At 36.0% G+C, this 19,927-nt stretch overlaps 1 protein-coding gene across 1 annotated transcript in view; it reads right to left on the reverse strand.

Annotated features, from left to right (window-relative positions):
- The window catches only part of LOC125669109 (uncharacterized), a 29,936-nt gene extending 12,283 nt beyond the window's left edge, over positions 1–17,653 (reverse strand). The window contains exons 1-6 of the mRNA XM_056163501.1: positions 16,883–17,653; positions 14,958–15,051; positions 13,216–13,284; positions 12,889–13,047; positions 12,388–12,576; positions 2,463–2,648 (exon numbers count right to left, since the gene is read on the reverse strand). Of these exons, the coding sequence (XP_056019476.1) occupies positions 2,463–2,648; positions 12,388–12,576; positions 12,889–13,047; positions 13,216–13,284; positions 14,958–15,051; positions 16,883–17,611 (1,426 nt within the window). The 5' untranslated portion in view covers positions 17,612–17,653. The remainder of the gene's footprint in view (positions 1–2,462; positions 2,649–12,387; positions 12,577–12,888; positions 13,048–13,215; positions 13,285–14,957; positions 15,052–16,882) is intronic.
- Positions 17,654–19,927: the final 2,274 nt, after the last annotated feature.

Raw genomic sequence — 19,927 nt, forward strand, 5'->3', positions numbered from 1 at the left:
GATCCCCTATTGTGACCCTACCTTACCCCTGGTTCCATGATTTGAACAAACTTGAATCTGCATTATTTATGAGGAAGCTTTTGTATAAATTTTAACTTTTCTGACCCAGTGGTTCTTGAAAAGATTTTTAACTGACCCCACCCTATGTTTGCATTTTTGTGATTATCTCCCCGTTGAAGGGTGACATGTCCCTTCATTTGAACAAAGTTGAATCCCCTTCACCCATGGATGCTGTGTACCAAGTTTGACTGAAATTGGCCCAGTGGTTCTTGAGAAGATGAAAGTGTGAAAAGTTGACAGACAGACAGACGACGGACAACCGGTGATCACAATGGCTCACTTGGTGGATTGTTCAGACAGACAGACGACGGACAACCGGTGATCACAATGGCTCACTTGGTGGACTGTTAGTCGTTACTAGCTTGAAAATACGGATGTATATTTAATTGCTGTTATAAAATTTAGAAATTCATTTCAAAATTAAGGATTATCTCCCTCACGCATATCTCTTATTCTTAGACGAATTTGACTCCACTTTTTTTGGCACACTGTTTTTCCCTATAATAGCTTAAAACTTCATTGTTATTTCGGATTTCAAACATTTCGGTTGAGCATTACTGAAGAGACATTATTTGTCGAAATGCGCATCTGGTGCATCAAAACTGGTACCGTATAAGTTTTACATTTCAGCTAAAATTAGATAAAATGTGCCATTTACAAGTTTTTGTGTCTGCAAATTCAGGATGCTTTAAATTACCAAATAAACATTTTATCCATTTGTATGCAATCTTAAATAAGGCTCGAGTCTTGTTGACATAACACAGAGTTAAGGTTAAAATATTGCTCTTATCCTTGCATTAGAAGGTCCAAAATTAAATGAATTATATTCTTGATGTTTAACATTTAAAAAAAAAACACCGTGAACTTGTCCCTTTAAAGAATTGATTTCAAATAATGTTTTAACCATAAACAAATATTCATGATGCGTAAGAGAAACCGCTGCCTTTTAAAAGCATATTTTAGTGCAATTGCAATTGGTTGTCGTCCGTTAACTGAACATTTTTAACTTCTTGATAACTACTAGTTCAATTCTTTTCATATTTGGTATGAATCATCTTTGGGTCAAGGGGGACATAAATTGTAAATTTTAGGACTCCAGCACCCTTGGGGTCGGGGCAAAGACTGCCCCAAATTGACAAATTTTCAAAAATCTTTTCAAGAACCACACATGTGTAAGACAAACTAAATGCCTGGTGATGTAGAGCAGGAAGGCCTCTACCAAAATTGTAATTTTCATGATTCCCTGGGTAGGGGTTCTGACCCCAGGGCGGGAGCAAACTTTTTATATAGTGTTTATGTGTAACATACTTAAATAACTTCTTCTTTAGTGCTATTGATACTAGAGTGAACCTAAATGGATATTTAGAAAGAACAGGTAGTCCTTTACCAAAATTTCTACGGATAGGGGTTGTGGTATCAGAGTGGGGCCAAAATGGTAAGTTATTAAATGTGTGAACAATAGACATTTTTGACTTCGTGATAACTATCATTCCAATTCTTTTCAAATTTGGTATGAAGCATCTTTGGAACAAGGGGGACATAAATTGTTAATTTCAGGATTCTTGCACCCCGGGGCCTTGAGGGCAAGGCAAAAACTGCCCAAAATTATCCAATTTTCAAAACTCTTCTTCTCAAGAACTGCACATGTTTAAGTAAAACTAAATGCATTAAGAAATATTACTATACAGTGTTTATGTGTAAGTTTGCCGATACTGTATAAAATCTAAATGCATACTAAGGAATAGCAGAAAAAGATGTACAAAAAATGGTGAATTTCACAACCCATGGTTTTGACTCTAGGATGGGTCCAAATTAATCATATCTTTAAATGTTTTAATGTTAATACACCTATTATATCATGTAATGCCTTTCATCAGTGTATGCACCTATGAGGGCATTGAAGTTGTAAGAACACATCTTGTTTTATACTTCTGCTGAATATTAAAATTTAGCTTAGATATTCAGAACAGGAATTTTTTTCTAGATTTCATACCCCTTGGGAGTAGTGATAATTTTTCACTAGTACTCAGGTGACTGATAAGGCCTATGGGCCTCTTGTTACGGTAGCAATGTAAAACTTCTACGGTACCAATTTTGATGCACCAGATGCGCATTTCGACAAATAATGTCTCTTCAGTGATGCTCAAGCCGAAATTTTGGAAATTCGAAATGACAAAAAACTTGTAAGTGCTAAAAGGAAAATCAGAGTGCCAAAAAAAAAACAACCCAAAAAACTGGAGCCAAATGATGAAATAGAATTCTAGGATACCTGACACTTAGTACACATATATGTGCTGTATTCAATGTCCAGATGCCAAAATTCCTGCATCGTCACGGAGAAATTTTGGATTTTATCCATACAGTATAAATGAATGTTAATATAATATATTTCTGTAACTTACTGATACATTCTGCTGCTTGCACTGTTCCTTTGTAAAATGTGGTTTTATTGTTGTCACATTCCGAACAGTTCCAACGTTTCTCAATGGGGGCCAAATTATCGGCACTAGAAATATTTTTGTAGAACCCAATGTCACAGGCTTCACAAGTTCCGGAACTGGTTAACGCCTTTCCCTCTACACAATGTTCTTGGGAAGGAAATGAAAACATTGTAAAGTTAGTTCATATTATGTATTTCTTTTAATAATTAGTTTCCCCTTGTATGAAGCAAACTAAAGAAGGTGATGATAAATGAAAGATCAAGCTATGCCACATACTCAAACATATAGAGTTCCAATCAGAATTAAGGAAGCATGCTACAAACAATTCAAATCCGCAGGTTATGTGGTATGATATATGATTATGTCCCCCTTCCCAGAAAGGGGGGCATATTGTTTTAGTGTGAATTCTTCTTCCGCTTCTCATACAAAGTGTGTCTGGGCCATAACTTTTTTGTCTTTTGACATAGGGCTTTGATATTTGGTATGTGGGTATACCATTAGACAGTGTATCGCGAACCATTTTGATGACCTTTAACCTTATATAATTACAGTCAAATAAAATTTGTTTGGCATTTTTGTTTTCCAGGCCATAACTTTATATATACATGTATATAGATGCATTAGTTATCTTTCCAAACCGCCGCAGTGGTCGAGAGGTAGAGCGTTCGCCCCGTAAGCGGAAGGTCGGGGTTCGAATCCCGGCCGCTACAGACCTATGTCGTTAAAACAGGTAGTGACAGTTCCATCGACAAACACTTGGCATCAGATGTGAATGGGACGGGTCCTCGGAGATGACCTTAAAAACGGATGTCCGGTATCACAGTAGGTGTGGTACGCTAAAGAATCCCCACTGCTCATGGCCGTAGGCGCCGAGCATTGACCTAAATTTTAAGCCCTTCAACGGTATTAGTGACGTCTCCATCTGAGTGAAAAATTTTCGAGAGGGATGTTAAACAAGATCGAATCCAGTCTTCTTCTTCCGCTTCTCATACAAAGTTTGTCCGGTTCATAACTTTTTTGTCTTTTGACATGTGTGTCACGTGCTATTTTGATGACTTTGACCTTTTATGCAAAGGATAAATAATAGACATTTTTGTTGTCCAGACATTTGACATAGGCCTTTGAATAGAAATTTTGAGACATTTTTGTTGTCCAGACAACTTTCCTCTTGTGATATAGGCCTTTGGTATGTGGGTATACCAAAGAAAGCGTATCACGTGCCATTTTGTATGACCTTTGACTTTAACCTTTTATGTAAAGGTTAAACAATAGAATTTTTGGGCCACGCCTATTTGATATTTGTTATGTAGGTATATCATAAGACAGTGTGTCACGTGCCATTTTTGATAAGCTTTGACCTATTATGTAACGATCAAATAATAAAATTATTTGGGCATTTTTTGTTGTCCAGACCATAACTTTCTTGTCTTTTAACATACGCCTTTGGTATGGGGGTATACCATGATATAATGTGTATCATGTGCCATTTTTGCTGACCTTTGACGTAAAGGTCGAATAATAGAAGTTTTTGGAGCATTGTTTTTGTCCGCACCATATTTTTTGACCTTTTGACATAGGCCTTTGATATTTGGTATGTTGCCAAGTTTAATTTACTATCATATGTTCACAACACTGTTCCTTGTTAGAACCTCATATGTCTATAGGCGAATGTTATGTACCGTAAGTCTTAATTTTGATCCAATTTAAAGATGATCCCTAAAAATGAATTTAAAAAGTATGGAAAATGGAAGGGGAGACATAAGTTTTGGTGTGCTAAAACCATTCTTCTTAGTTTGGTTTGATATTCCCATGGGCTGACTTGTTGGGTTGGGTTTTACTATGATGAGGTAGAATTTAATCAAAAACTTTCGGATGAAAAGGTGAAGATAACGCACACTGATCAATCTCGTAACTCCCATAAGGAATACAAAATTAAGAGTTGGGCAAACACGGGCCCCTGGACACACCACAGGTGAGATAAGGTGACTAGGAGGATTAAAAATCCCGTTGACCGGCCACACCCGTCGTGAGCCCTATATCTTGATCAGATAGACGGAGTAATCCGCAGTAAAAAAATCATTGTGTAAAGAACGGCCTGACAATTGGTATGAAATACGACAGACAACATTTGACCCAATGACAGGTTGTATTGACAAACTTTAACATCAACCATAAAATTTGTGGAATGCTGACTTTAAACGAGACTATTGAAACCTGTTATATAAACTTTTGCCAGTCGCCTGCTTCGATTAAAAACTGATCATAAGCAGAACAAAGCTCTTGCGTATTGAGAAACATAAACACCATATGCAGGTAATAATTAAAATATTGCTACATATTTATGGGAAGTCAACGAAATCAGACACCAGTCTTCCACATCTGCTTTGTTCTTGGATATTTTATTGAGTATATATGTTAACGGCAAACTAACAATCCAGCTTTATGACAAACGCGATAATGCAAGGTGAAGATAACGAACAGTGATCAATCTCATAACTCCTACAAGCAATACAAAATAGATAGTTGGGCAAACACGGACCCCTGGACACACCAGAGGTGGGATCAGGTGCCTAGGAGGAGTAAGCATCCCCTGTTGACCGGTCACACCCGCCGTGAGCCCCATATCCTGATCACATAAATTGAGTTATCCGTAGTCCAAATCAGTGTGCCAAGAACGGCTTAACAATCGGTATGAAACACGTCAAACAGCATTTGACCCAATGCGAGGTTGTATTGACGAACTAGATCGTTATAACGACCATAGAATTTGCGAAATGCTGACTTCAATCGAGACTGTTGAAATCCCTGTACCATCAACTTGTTTGTCAGTAGCTTACCTCGATTTAAAAACTTACTATACCCAGAACAAGCTCTTGCATATCGAATCAGTTGAGATATATAAACACCATATGCAGGTGATAATGGAATATTGCTACATAAATGTGGGAAGTTGACGATGGAGAAGCTGAAATCATCCCGTTTGTCATACAGTTGAGTTGTTAGTTTGCCGTTAATGTCTACTTTCAATAAAATATCTAAGTATGAAGCAGAAGTGGACGACTCTGTGGTGTCCTTTATTTCGAACTCACAGGGATATATCAAATCGACATATGAATGAAAGCTATCATTGTTAATAGACAAAATGTCATATTATTCATCGTTAACTTCCCATATTTATAACTCAAAATTATGCAAATGGGTATATGATAGAAACATATTGTCCCCGTGCGACCAGCGTGCTAGACCGCTTGGTCTTCTAGGCTTGCTTTTGATGACGATTAAAAAATTTCCATGCAGTCACAATGGAAATGGGATACAGGCATTTGACTAAAAATTAAAGAGGATCATACTATTAGTTACAGTTAGTGACCTGATACGGAAAAATACATGGAGTAAAAAGAAAACCCGTATCGGTTGATTGATTGAATATTGTTTAACGTCCCTCTCATGAATATTTCACTCATATGGAGACGTCACCATTGCTAAAGGGCTGCAAAATTTAGGCCTATGCTCGGCACTTATGGCCTTTGAGCAGGAATGGATCTTTATCGTGCCACACCTGCTGCGACACGGGACCTCGGTTTTTGCGGTCTCATTTAGTCGCCTTCTACGACAAGCAAGGGGTCCTGAGGACCTACTCTAACCCGGATCCCCACGGGATAAAAAAAAATCCGTATCGGGGATCGCCTCGCCCGATACGGGGTTTCTTTTCACACCATGTATTTTTTTCGTATCGGGTCACTAACTAACTAACTGTAACAAATTTATCACGTCGAAGACCTCTAACTGTATATGTGGGGGTCTATAGTCCTATTGCACGTACGAGATGTCCATGTTGTTACAGCTAATTATATATGCATGTCAAAGGTCAATCGGGGATAGCCGTGTTAACGTAAAGAACAATGGATGCCTGCGTAATTCTTGAAGTCGTACACCTCGGATCTTTTTGATGGGCATTTTTTTTAATTTTGGTATATAATATATAGATATATCTTTAAACAAATTGGATACTGGCGATCAGACTTGTAATCTGGATGATTTCTCTCATTGGAAAATAAAGGCGTTGCGTTCATTTCTGAGCAGCAGATGACTGTCGAGAAAAACTTATAGCTCTCGCTTTTGCCGCAAGTAAACTGCATATGCCTACTGCTGTAGAAATAGAGAAATCGAAGATAGATTCCTACATTTTTTTACTTAAGAGTTGGGGATGTTGTATATTGCCTGGTTTTTTTGTTAATTTTTGATAAGTGGGGCCACGGGCACTGGAAGTTAATGCAAATATATAGTATGTGCATGTATAATTTTTTTTTATACATGCACATACTGTATATTTACATTAACTTCCAGTGCCCGTGAGTGGGGCGGCGAAAAACAAGGAATGTCTCCTTGACCACCAAATTTTATAACTGATGTAACTTACTCCTATGCCTGCCAGGAGGGGTCAACAAGGTGGCACAAAGAAGTGTGAAATCTTAGAATAATGTACTAAAACCGTTGCCTGCCACTATGCAGTCAAATGGCTCTAAAAGATCCATAAATCCAGAATGTAAGGTATATTTCTGTCACTGGTCCTTCCACCCCAGCATTCTTTTTCAATTCATTGTCACCATTATATTACATCCACTGACACAGTGTCTCCTGGGCATATTTGTGAAAGAATTTACTTCTAAATGTGTTGATAAAAATTGCAAACTTGCACACAAAACCAAACAATAAAAAATGAAAGGAATGGAAAAAGTAAGAACTGTCAAAATGTATGCATTTCTCATTATCATGAGATCTAACATTATATTTCGCAAGCAATTGATAAGAATCAGTGATGACTATCTGAAATTCTTACCTTAAAGTACTTCTAATCAGAACTATTGCTTCCTGATAATAAAAGGGTCCTCCTCCCCCCCCCCTCCTTTTTTTTTTTTCCATAGAGCTATACTGTACAGCACAGAGTGGTGACAAAATGAGTAATTTTTTCGCTATATACTCATTATTTTATTGAAATCCCAACTTTTTTCAAAAACTTTTAGTGATGTCACTTCTGGACTAATATTGAATTGAGGAAATTCTTATTGACTTGCAGAATTCCTTACACTTTTTCGTCATAATATTGAAACAATTTTCAGACCATCCATCTTAAGAAATGAAATTTAAAACACAAGTATAAAATTTCAGAACTCGTCACTACTATATATATATATATATATATATATATATATATATATAGTAAGCTGAGAGCCGAAAAGTTTCATGCTAAATCAATATAAACTCATTTCTGAAATGGATAGGTGAAAAATTAAGTGTAAGAAATTCTGCATCCATTTGTAAATTTCCTCAAAATTGAACCAAAGGTGACACCAGATTAAATTTTGGAAAAAAGTTGGATATCGATTAAATATATAATGGAAAAAATAAAAACAAATACTCATTTTTGTCACCACTCCAAAGTATATAACACGTAGTGGACTCCTTGCCCCCCCCCCCCCCCCCCCCCCCTCCACAGAAGAAAAGTCTAGAGAACAACAATTCTGATTCTGAAATATGGTTACCAATTTAATTAAAGATACGCAGTGTCCTACTCAGGATTAAAAAAGGTATATCTACATGTATATATAAATTCACGGTGAAACACGGTGTGATGAGCAACGAGATATCACGACAATGTTGGTGTGGGTGGCACACAAGAAAGATATCAAAAAAATATTGACTGTAACTTAATCAAATTCTGTTCCGATCGCTATCCGCATACTTAGACATTACCAATACTGATCGTTTAAACTTTGTATGCACCCAAGTTGATTAAAAATTTACGAAAACCGGATAGGCTCATTTTTGAAAAGTAAAAAAAAAATCTAACTCGTTATAACGAGTTAGTATCTCGTTATAACGAGTTAATTATCTCGTTATAACGAGTTAGTATCTCGTTATAACGAGTTAGCTATCTCGTTATAACAAATTAATTATCTCGTTATAACGAGTTGGTTATCTCGTTATAACGACTTAATTATCTCGTTATAACGAGTTAGATATCTCGTTATAACGAGTTAGTATCTCGTTATAACGAGTTAATTATCTCGTTATAACGAGTAAGTATCTCGTTATAACGAGTTAGTATCTCGTTATAACGACTTAATTATCTCGTTATAACGAGTTAATCATCTCGTTATAACGAGTTAGTATCTCGTTATAACGACTTAAATATTTCGTTATAACGAGTTAGTATCTCGTTATAACGAGTTAATTATCTCGTTATAACGAGATAATTAACTCGTTATAACGAGATAATAAACATGCAATAACAAGATATATTATGGAAACTTTGTAGGTCCTTCTCAAGATTGTTCCTGAAATCTAAGATTAGTTTTTGAACAAGTCGTTGCAATAATACAATTACATGTACTTAAAGAAATAAAAAAGAACCATTAAGAGAATCTCAAAATGTGTTCTTAATCTAGATTTTTCAGAGTAAATAACACATATCAACTTTGTAAATGTTGGTAAAAATGCGTGTATGCTGTAAAAGTAAATCACCACAGTACCCTGTATATTCTCTTTAGAGAAGTCGAGAGGCATAGCCTTGATGAAGGCTATGCCTTTCGACTTCTCTAAAGAGAATATACCCTGCATATTAATTTACTGATGTTTGTAAGTAAATATATTACTTATCGGTTATACCCTTTTTTATGGTGATATAACATAAATAAATTCAATCTGCTGTTGGCTTGGGTCTATTAAAAGCATGAATTTAAAGTACATGTAGTATTAATTTTCTTTGCTAGACAGATATGTTCTGCTACCTGCTCTATCTTCATGAAAAGGTGAAGATAATAAACAGTGATCAATCTCATAACTCCTAAAAGGAATTCAAATTTAAAAAATGGGCAAACACGTACCCCTGCATATACCAGAGTTGGGATCAGGTGCCTAGGAGGAGTAAGCACCCCCTGCCGACCGGTCACATCCGCCAAGAGCACTATATCTTGATCAGGTAAACGGAGTAATCCGTAGTCAGAATCCGCGCGTCAAGAATTACCTAACAATTGGTATAAAACACATCAGACAGCATTTGACCCATGAATGATTCTATTATTTACTGGTGGATTGATAATTCAAGCACATAGAACTGTTTTCAAAGTGAGAGAAGTGGTAGGGGTAATCTTCTGAGAAGTTGACGTCACAATTGTCTATACATGTAATTCTTGACAAGCAAAATCAAATAAAAAAGAATGAAAATCCAAACTTTAAAATCCGGGATGGGGTGGGCGCAAGTGAAAGAACATCCACAATATTGTAATCAGACGGGGTGGGGGCGGGGTTTAGCGAGTATTCGTCCTTTTCTACATGAGTTCAATTCATTATATCAATTGGTAGGACGTTCTTTACAGAGTAATTTCAACCACGGATTACTTGTTTACCTGATCATTAAAACATTGTTGTGACGTTAGTTCTTTGTCTTGACAGTACTTTATTTTTCATACTGTACTGAGCAGGCCAATATTATGAGAAGTACTGTTTTAGACAGAACAATATTTTAAGTAAGATACAAGACTCCGATGGTCTATTATGTCAGATACGGGACTGATCACTCGCCGCTACGCGGATCGTACCAGTCCCGTATCTGACATGATAGACCATCGGAGTCTTGTATCTCTTACAGATATAGGGTTCACGGCTGTGTGAACGTCAACGTTCGTTACCTCTAATTGTTCAAGCCTACATCCTTAACACTCGATATACTTTGAAAAATGGAAATAAAAGGGAGAATAACCCAAACTATCTTACTTTGGATTGCAAAGAAAGTTTTTAATGTAGAAAATAACGGTAAATCAACGCTGTTAAAAGGGGGAAGGGGACTTTAGTTCTTGTACTAACAAGCTTGCATAATAGTTATAAATATATCTATATTCTCAAAAGAATCATCAACATCTAGGATGGCTGATTTTTGCTCAAATGTGGAATTAGCTCAAACATTTTGCCAAAGCATTGTTGTATTTACTCGACTTGTTATCAAAACGACACAATTTACATTTATTCTTGACAAGGGAAAGTAGGTATTTTTGTAGAGTAGAAAAAAAAAATGAATCATCACATGTTATTTTTTTTAAGCAATAACTAACATTTTCTTGTCATCTTTACGACAAATAAAATCTTGCACAATAGTCATTATGAAATAATCATATGCAATTCAAATAATTGCTAATCAGTTTGTCGAAATTTTGGAAAGTACAGGCCCTCCATCAATACTAATTCGTTATAACGAGATACTTGACTCGTTATAACGAGATACTTAACTCGTTATAACGAGATAACTAACTCGTTATAACGATATAACTAACTCGTTATAACGAGATAATTAATTCGTTATAACGAGATACTAACTCGTTATAACGAGATAATTAACTCGTTATAATGAGATAATTAACTCATTATAACGAGATACTAACTCGTTATAACGAGATACTTAACTCATTATAACGAGATACTTAACTCGTTATAACGAGATACTTAACTCGTTATAACGAGATACTTAACTCGTTATAACGGGATACTAACTCGTTATAACGAGATAGTTAACTCGTTATAACGAGATACTAACTCGTTATTACGAGATACTAACTCGTTATAACGAGTTAATTTTTTTTTTTACTTTTTCAAATATGAGACTATCCGGCTTTCGTAAAAATTGACGTGTTTTTACAGACAAGTTTTTTTCGTTTGACTCAATGTTTACTGCAGAGCGAGGGCCCGGATGTTCAATCTATTCCCGATTGATCTTTGACACGACATGACGTTGGAGTGTGCAATAGGACTATATCATACATCTTATCGCTTCGCCAATTTTGTCACGGCTGCAAGTCGAACTCAACAATAAATCACTCGCTGAATATGGATTTTTCTCGCAGGATACAGTTTTTTTTCACGGCGTCATGTGACCAAGATCTGATCAATTATATTTCAACAATTTTGTCTGAGGTGTGATAAAAGATACACACTGTACTCGAAATATAAAGCAGAGGTTCAATGAACAATCACACATACACTCTACTTTCTATCTTCATATCCAATGAACTCTTAAACATGATTGTCCATAGTAAAGAAATATTTGATATGATATACAGAAAAATTCACTACAAATGTCTACTCACTTCCGCCCCTACCTGCAGAACACCCTCCTAGGTCTCCTAAGGTTGTTTAATATATAAAAGGCTCGACTTTTATATTTCTAAACAACATTTCTCGACCTCGAAGGCTATCCTGCAACATCCACGCATACAGTACATTATTTCTTAAATAACGCAAACGCATCTCGTATTACTGCTTTTATGACCACAGATCCTTCGAATCGTCACCAATCTTGATTGATTGTATCTTGCTTAACGTCTCGCTCGAGAATTTTTCACTCATATGGAGACGTCACCAAGACCGGTGAAGGGCTTCAAATTTAGGCCTATGTTTGGTGCTTATGGCCATTGAGCAGTGAGGATTCTTTAGCGTGCCACACCTACTGTGGCACGGGTCATCCGTTTTTAAGGTCATCTCCGAGGACCCGTGACATTCACACCTTATGCCGAGCGTTTGACGATGGAACTGTCACTACCTGTTTTTGTCGCGGCCGTCATTCGAACCCCGGCCTTCCGCATGCGGGGCGAACGCTCTACCCTCTCCGCCAATTTGATGAGTGACTAGATGGCAGATATATATAGAAACATACACTGAGGTAATTTTTATCCCTTCCTCGGTAATTTCGGTGATTCTATGTACCGGTGTTTTGGTAATATGTCTCCTTCATTATGTTTACTTCAATATAAACAACAACTTTGTCACTTTTTAAGATTGATCATTATTTTAACCATGATCATCAAACATTTGTGTTTTGTAAAGAAGCATTTACCGATACATTTTTCTGGTGCTACCGTTCCTACATCAACTGTTGTTTTGTTATCCGGACAATGTTTACACCAGAACCTGTCGATGACTGCAAGGCTGGTGTCACTCGCTTGCACGTTTTTATAGTATCCCACCGGACATGGTACGCACTCCATCGTGTCGTTGTCAAGATGCATTCCTTCTCCGCAGGCAGCTAGAGAAATATAACATTGTTTAACACAATTATATAGCTTTAACTGTGATCTGCTATTTTTATTTTGGCATTATTTATAACCAGAAATATGCATAACGTTTTGCAAGCATAATTATTATTTAAAACGTGTTCCATTTATCTTAAAATCAGATTTCGGATATTTCTCTTTAGCTAGATATTTCGTTTTGGGAGGGGAAAAGCGGGTTCTTAAATATAGAAAGAAGATCATCTTTTTTCCGGGAATAAGACCGATTGACATGGGAACACGCTCGTTTCTATGTACAAACACAACAGATCCATGTGAACACTCACGAACGCATTGATCCAAGGAAAATGATCCGTTTGCAAATGTTGTAAAGTTATCCGGACAGGTTTGGCATTTGTCTATGTGGGAATGGTTCTCTCTGTAAGTCCCGAAACCACACATCATGCACAATAAATATGGTCTCAATTCATATCCGCCCTTGCACCCTGTCAAAATCATGTCCTGGATTGATTAGTTGTATTTGAAAATAATTTCACTGTTCATAATGCTGTGCACATTTTACTTGGTGAAAAGGATGCAAGTTAAATTCAAATAACTACCATACGAATTCATATAACTACCACATACGCCCTAAACTAATGTTAACACGTCACCTTTACAGTCCTCGTTATAAGACCCATCCAAGTCAACGTCGTGCATGGTACTTTCATCTGTTGGAATATCTGAGATAAATAAATATATAATTTCAAAACGATGCCTTGAACCTTAACAGTCATCTAAAGTGTCACACAATGAAAAGCTTCAGTTAGAAATGTTTTTGACACAGTGAAAGAAACCGTCTGGTCGGTAGTCACTTTATGCCTAATTCATATTTGTCTATTTTTACCACTGTACTTCAATTAGAAGAAAGGCGAAGATAACGAACAGTGATCAATCTCATGACTCCTATAAGCAATACAAAACAGATAGTTGGGCAAACACGGACCCCTGGACACACCAGAGGTGGGATCAGGTGTCTAGGAGGAGTAAGCATCCCCTGTCGACCGGTCACACCCGCCGTGACCCCTATTAGATCCTGATTTAGTTGGTTTACAAGATAAGAAGGTATGAAAATGATTTTTGTTACATAAATATTGGAAGGTGACGAAGAAGAAGCTAAGTATTCTCGTTTGTCATAAAGTTGAGTCATTAGTTTGCGTCAACATCTATGCTTAGTAAAATATCTAAATATGAAGCAGATGTGGAAAACTCTTTCTTATTTCAAATTCGCTGGAATATATCGATGCGACACATGAACGGAAGTGAATATTGTTAATAGATAAAACCTAAATATCGAATTAAAGGCTAGAGCCAGAGATTCAGCCCACTTTTGACCAAATAATAGTTTATTTCGACGTTAATCCTTTCTTCAATAACATTACTGAATATATTCAACGGGCGTATTTTGCAGCTTAAGCCTGCTAAAGGCGAAAATTACGAACAGTGATCAATCTCGTAAATGCGATAAAGACTTCAAAATTGAAAGTTGGCAAATACGGACTCTTTGAGTAGGAATATAACCACAACCTGTTGACTCCCAGTGAGCCCTTGATCAGGTAAACCAGTAATCCGTAGTTAAATCAGTATGTGAGGAACGGTTTAACCAACACGCCAGGGAAAATTCGACTTAATGAAAGGTTGTATTTGCAAATAGGAGCATTGTACCAATCACAGAATTTGCGAAATACTGACTTTGAAGGAGACTGTTGAAACGTCTTTAACATCAATTAGCAATAGTGAAAGCTGAAGATAACGAGCAGTGATCACTCTCATAACTCCTATAAGCAATACAAAATAAAGAATTGGGCAAACACGGATCCCTGAATATACTAGAGGTGGGATCAGGTGCCTAAGGGGAGTAAGCACCCCCTGTCGACGGTCACACCCGCCGTGAGCCCTATATCTTGATCAGGTAAACGGGGTCATCCGCAGTCAAAATCAGTGTGCCAAGAACGGCATAACATTTGGTATGAAACACGCCAGACAGCATTTGACCGAATGATAGGTTGTATTGGTAAACTTGATCGTTATAACGACCATAGAATTTGCGAAATGCTGATTTTAAACGAGATTGTTGAAACCCCTGTACCATCAACTTGTTTGTCAGTAGCTTGCCTCCATTTAAGAAATGATCATACGCAGAACACTCTCTTTCGTATCGAATCAGTTGAGAGATATAAACACCATATGCAGGTGATAATGGAATATTGCTACATAAATATGGGAAGTTGATGATGGAGAAGCTGAAAGCATGTGTTTTGTACTAAGTTGATTCGAACATTAGGTTCAACGTTAATATTCATCTTTTGACAATATTAAATTAATATAACATAGGAGTGGCAAGTATTTAACTAACCTTCAATCAGAAAGCCACAATATTCCTCATCAATGAGACCATCTTTATCATTATCTATACCGTCTCCAGGGATCTGGTTCCGATTTATAATAGGCTAGAAACAGATAAATATCTTTTTAAATGAAAGAATTATTGTAAAAATAAAGATATAAAATCAATTAATTTCACGATGACTTCTTGTTACACACAAGTATTTAAGGAATAAATGTCTAGTTTGGCTGTATTCCAGGGACTTGATATATTTACATTCACTATGTGTATTTTGCTTAATATTGATGTCTATTGCTTGTCAATTGCAACTATGGAGAAACATTTTGTCTGTCAGCGTTAAAATATACAAATTCCATGAACTCGGAGACCTATTTCGCAGAATTAATGAAATTGTTAGAAAATATGTATTCTGGTTTATTTTCTAACTTTTATTTGAATTTAGAACAAGAAGCCATTGTATGGATTGCTTTCGAATTTCTGTTGTTAATTGTATTTTGTAATTACATACGGTCATAAATGCATTAAATAAATATTGTTTAAACTATTTTAGAATAAATAACGTGTGTTGCTATCGCCCTCGGGCGATAGCGTATACGTTTGTGTTTTTGCAGCTAATGCGCATGCTTGTCGTAGTTCGGCATTCTGGGAATATTAAGAATAGTATTTTTTAAATACATTGTCATATTTGTGAATCATCGATAAATCTTTTCTAAAATAACCAAACATGTTTTAGATACAAGACTAGCAAAACATACAGCTAATCTCCAGATTGTAATAATTTGATATGCAATACAACAGCAGGCTATACACAATTTTTACGATCGTAACTCACATGTAGACTAAAAATAACTTCTTTATACTGTACACAATGCGCGTTTGTTCTACTTAGCCTAGATTGAAAATCTTTCCTTTCCGTGACGTTACGCGGGAAAATTACTGTTCTATGCTGTTTTCCTAAAGTCACGTGATAAAATAATTCTTGATATCTGTTCATATTAAATGGCTGAATTTCAATGCATCTTTATTGTTAGAAAACTTCCGTAATTGCAAAATTGTGTGCCAGATTTGTCTTTGCCAATACTGTACGTACATTGTACATACTCTATACATGCACATGTATGCAATTTTAAGCTAAATATGTAACTACATGTACATTACACAACATTTATATTTGATTTATAAGACGCCTTTCAGTGCATGGTTGATTGATTGTATCTTGTTTAATATCCTGCTCGAGAATTTTTCACTCATATGGAGACGTCACCATTACAGGTGAAGGGCTGCAAAATTTATGCATATGCTCGACACTTACGGCTATTGCAGGGAGGAATCTTTCTGCTGTGACACGGGGCCTCGGATTTTACGGTCTCATCCGAAGGACCGCCCCATTTAGTATCCTCTTGCGACAAGCAAGGGGTACTGAGGACCTATTCTAACCCGGATCCCCACGGGACTTCAATGTACAATGTATGAAAAAGTCATAAGTATGCATGCGGTGAATTAATTATGCCATTATAAAAATTGAATACCTTCTATCTATTATATTCAGATTCCTAAAATTAACCATGATCTATTTAATAAAATAAATTTAATAAATATTTTATTTTTATCTCAATTCCCAACATTACTTGCAGAAAAATCTATAAATTTTAAGTATGTTAATCAAAATGATAAAAATCCTATAATTAATTTAAACATTACTTGAAACCTCTACTTGCATGGTAAATGATAGATGTAGGGCTAGCACTCTTTTTCTTGCAACACTGTACAAAACAATTGCATAATGCGGGTTATATAATTTTTCATTAATGCTTACGACCTTCATCTCCCAAACAAACCAACAACAAAAACATTTCATTATTTAAATATGGTGCCAGTGTGAATTTCTTCACTTGAAACGTTTTACCTGTAGTTGAACGTATAGTGTTACTTACTCTGCGTCGTGATGTGAGGTTTGTGAGATGAGGCCAGCCAGAGTTTGAAGTGTGGATGTATGTATCGTCAGCCAGGACTTCAGTAATACTCCTTCCATCTGCATGATTCAAGCTGAACAATGGTGGCACATGCACAAAATTATATCCATCGCTATTAAAAGGTATTTCTGCTGTTTGTCCTGCCACATTATTTTGCTTAACATGTGCAATCACGTGAATAGGTTTATTGCTTAAAAAAGAAACAGGGTCCTTATTGTCTGAGGTTATGTCTATTTCAGTAGAATCGCCCGCGTGTTGGAGTATGAAATACAGACTCGTGGAAACATTTGTGTTATTTCCGGAGAAATGAACTACTGTGTTACCGTCCGTAGCCACGAAGTGCAGTATTTCTCTTTCAAAGTCTTTTGTTTTCACAATTTTATACACATATCCCCCGGTATCTGCAGCGGGTAAAAAATGCACCAAGAAATTGGGTTCATTGTTATCTTCGCCAATGATACTTGCACATACTACTGCTATATCGTAACTTGCGCCAATATAGCTGTCAGCCTTTGGATCACGTATAGGCTGCTGTAACAAACTTTCCCCTGAATTGGAGTTCTTTGCACTGTTGAATTCCAAATAATTAACATAAGTGTAATTGAATATGTTGCTGGTTATACACTCCCTCTTGCATGTTTTTGAGTCAGAACACGGGGGTACTATGGTGGTGTACTGTGTTCCCAACATTCTGATTGGTGGAACCAGAAAGGAATTGGAACAGTTACGCAAATCGCAGACATAATTACACATCAAAGATAATCGTTCACTGGATTTTGTTTTTATTATCAATGGCCTCCTAGATTGTATACCATTAAAGCGATACTTGTTCAATTCCAGTGGCAGTGTTTCCCATTGCGAACTTGACCAGTACATTAATGTGGTACTTGATAACACAGGATCTACTCGGCAGTGGACAGATATGGATGTAGTTATAGTCAAATCGAATATTGGCAGGGTGAAAATATCCCGTATGATATCACCAGACTCTACAAAATATTTTACTTATCACACAGATGTCATTTATAAATTCTGATAAGGTCCGTCTCCTTTACGTCATTGTCTGAACGAAAGCAGCAACTGTACAACATAAACGTTCAATTGAACTCGTGAGCATTCTAATTATCAAGTATTCGGGGAGGAAATTATGAGGCGGGGGGGGGGGCTTATCCCTCATAATAATTTAAATATTGTAAGCTTTGTTTTTCCTTCTAAAAAAAACCCTGAGACACCGCGCCCCTTTTGTATAATGCTGGATATTAAAGAAATTTCTATTGCATTGTCAATTGCATAACATATGTTGACCTATGATATGAGAAGATAATGGTATCAATATTACATCGAAGGCGGAAAGTTAAGACCATATAACTCAAACACAAAGGGATCGACATAAAACAAACTGCATAGAAAGATTATCTAACTATATCATCAATTGTCTAATGCCTTAAAACAAACTATAAAAATGTACAGTAACGACAAGATAAACATAAAAAGATGGCACAACAGACTTACGCCACCAGCTGGAAAGCTACATGCTATCCAAAGCGAGCTTGCCAGCAAAAAGTGAAATATATTGCACACATAAATAAATGTAATACAATCACGAGTAGAAATTAAATGTTTGGTAACGGAAAATCGTCCAGGAATAAGATTGCGGACAATAATTAAACATGGCTATGCGTGTAACACTCCTTTGTATGGATGCACGTGTACATTCATATATACTTAAAAGCAGCAGTAAAACACCGACCTGCTTAAGGATGTTCTCTCCTGGTTTGAATGTTTTCAGAAGTATCAAACTTTTTTGATACACCATTTTAACTGATACATCTTTATCCGAAAGACATTTAAAACATAAAAAAAAAGAGTACGTTAGTGTGGACTTTAAAGAATTACAGCCCCTCAAAGTTGACCCTTTGCTGAAACTTAATTTTTCATGAAAATCACCAATTTTCACAAGAAACACACTATAAAACAAATATTAAGGACAGAATAATCTTGGCTTTCTTTTATTATATGAAAATCAAGCATAATTGATTATTTCAATAACTTTTACATAAAATACATCCCCAATTCTACAAAAAGTCAAGTATTAATTAACATAATTGTATAAAATATCACACAAATTTGAAGACCTATTTCATCAAAAAATTCAACCTAGGGAGAATATCTGTATCAAACTTTTTCTGAAATTACTAATGTAGATTTGAATCATATTTTTGCTTAATTTAAATGAAAAAAATGTTTGGGGTAGTGTGCATTGGAACAAAGATTTGAACCATTTTGTGTTCCCACCCCCTTCTTACACTGACATACATTCTAAACAATAACAATATACGATTTGTTATAAAATGTGTATTTTTCAATTCATATTTACAAATTCTATATATTTATTTCATTATATGATAAATAATCAGAAAACATAAATAATATATGCATATATACATAACTAATTCATTTATAACTACAGAATGTGTAAAACATATGCCCCCGCATCAGCATTTTCTAATTCCCATGCACTGTGACCTTGATCTTTGACCTTCTGACCCCAAAATTGATAGGCATCTTCCCGTCTTTGTATGTATCCATATGTCCAAATATGGTTTGAATAGAATGCAAAGTATTTGAGTTAGTATCCAGAAACTAGTTTTAACAGTCAACTTCCATGTGGCCATGAGAAAGAAATCTGCACTTCCTGGTATGGTTCTTCATATGATGATAGCACAACTCATCCCTCTCACTGTTGTTACCAAATGGATGTAGCTAAAAAGCAAACATTGAAACTCAATTTCTATCAATACTGTAACTTCTTAACAATAGAACAGAATATACTAGTATTAGGTTTACCACCAGACTGCTAATACACCAACTTCAACTAACTCCAATTTTTGTCTAGCCAGGGATTATGTTTTAATGCTTTGCCCAACAAACTGTTACTCTAAAAGAATTTCTTAGGCAAAATGTTATATATGAATTTGTTCGTGCACAAATGACTGTTTATGAAAT

This window comes from Ostrea edulis, chromosome 4 (assembly GCF_947568905.1).
Source record: "Ostrea edulis chromosome 4, xbOstEdul1.1, whole genome shotgun sequence".
NCBI classification, from domain to species: Eukaryota; Metazoa; Mollusca; class Bivalvia; order Ostreida; family Ostreidae; genus Ostrea; species Ostrea edulis.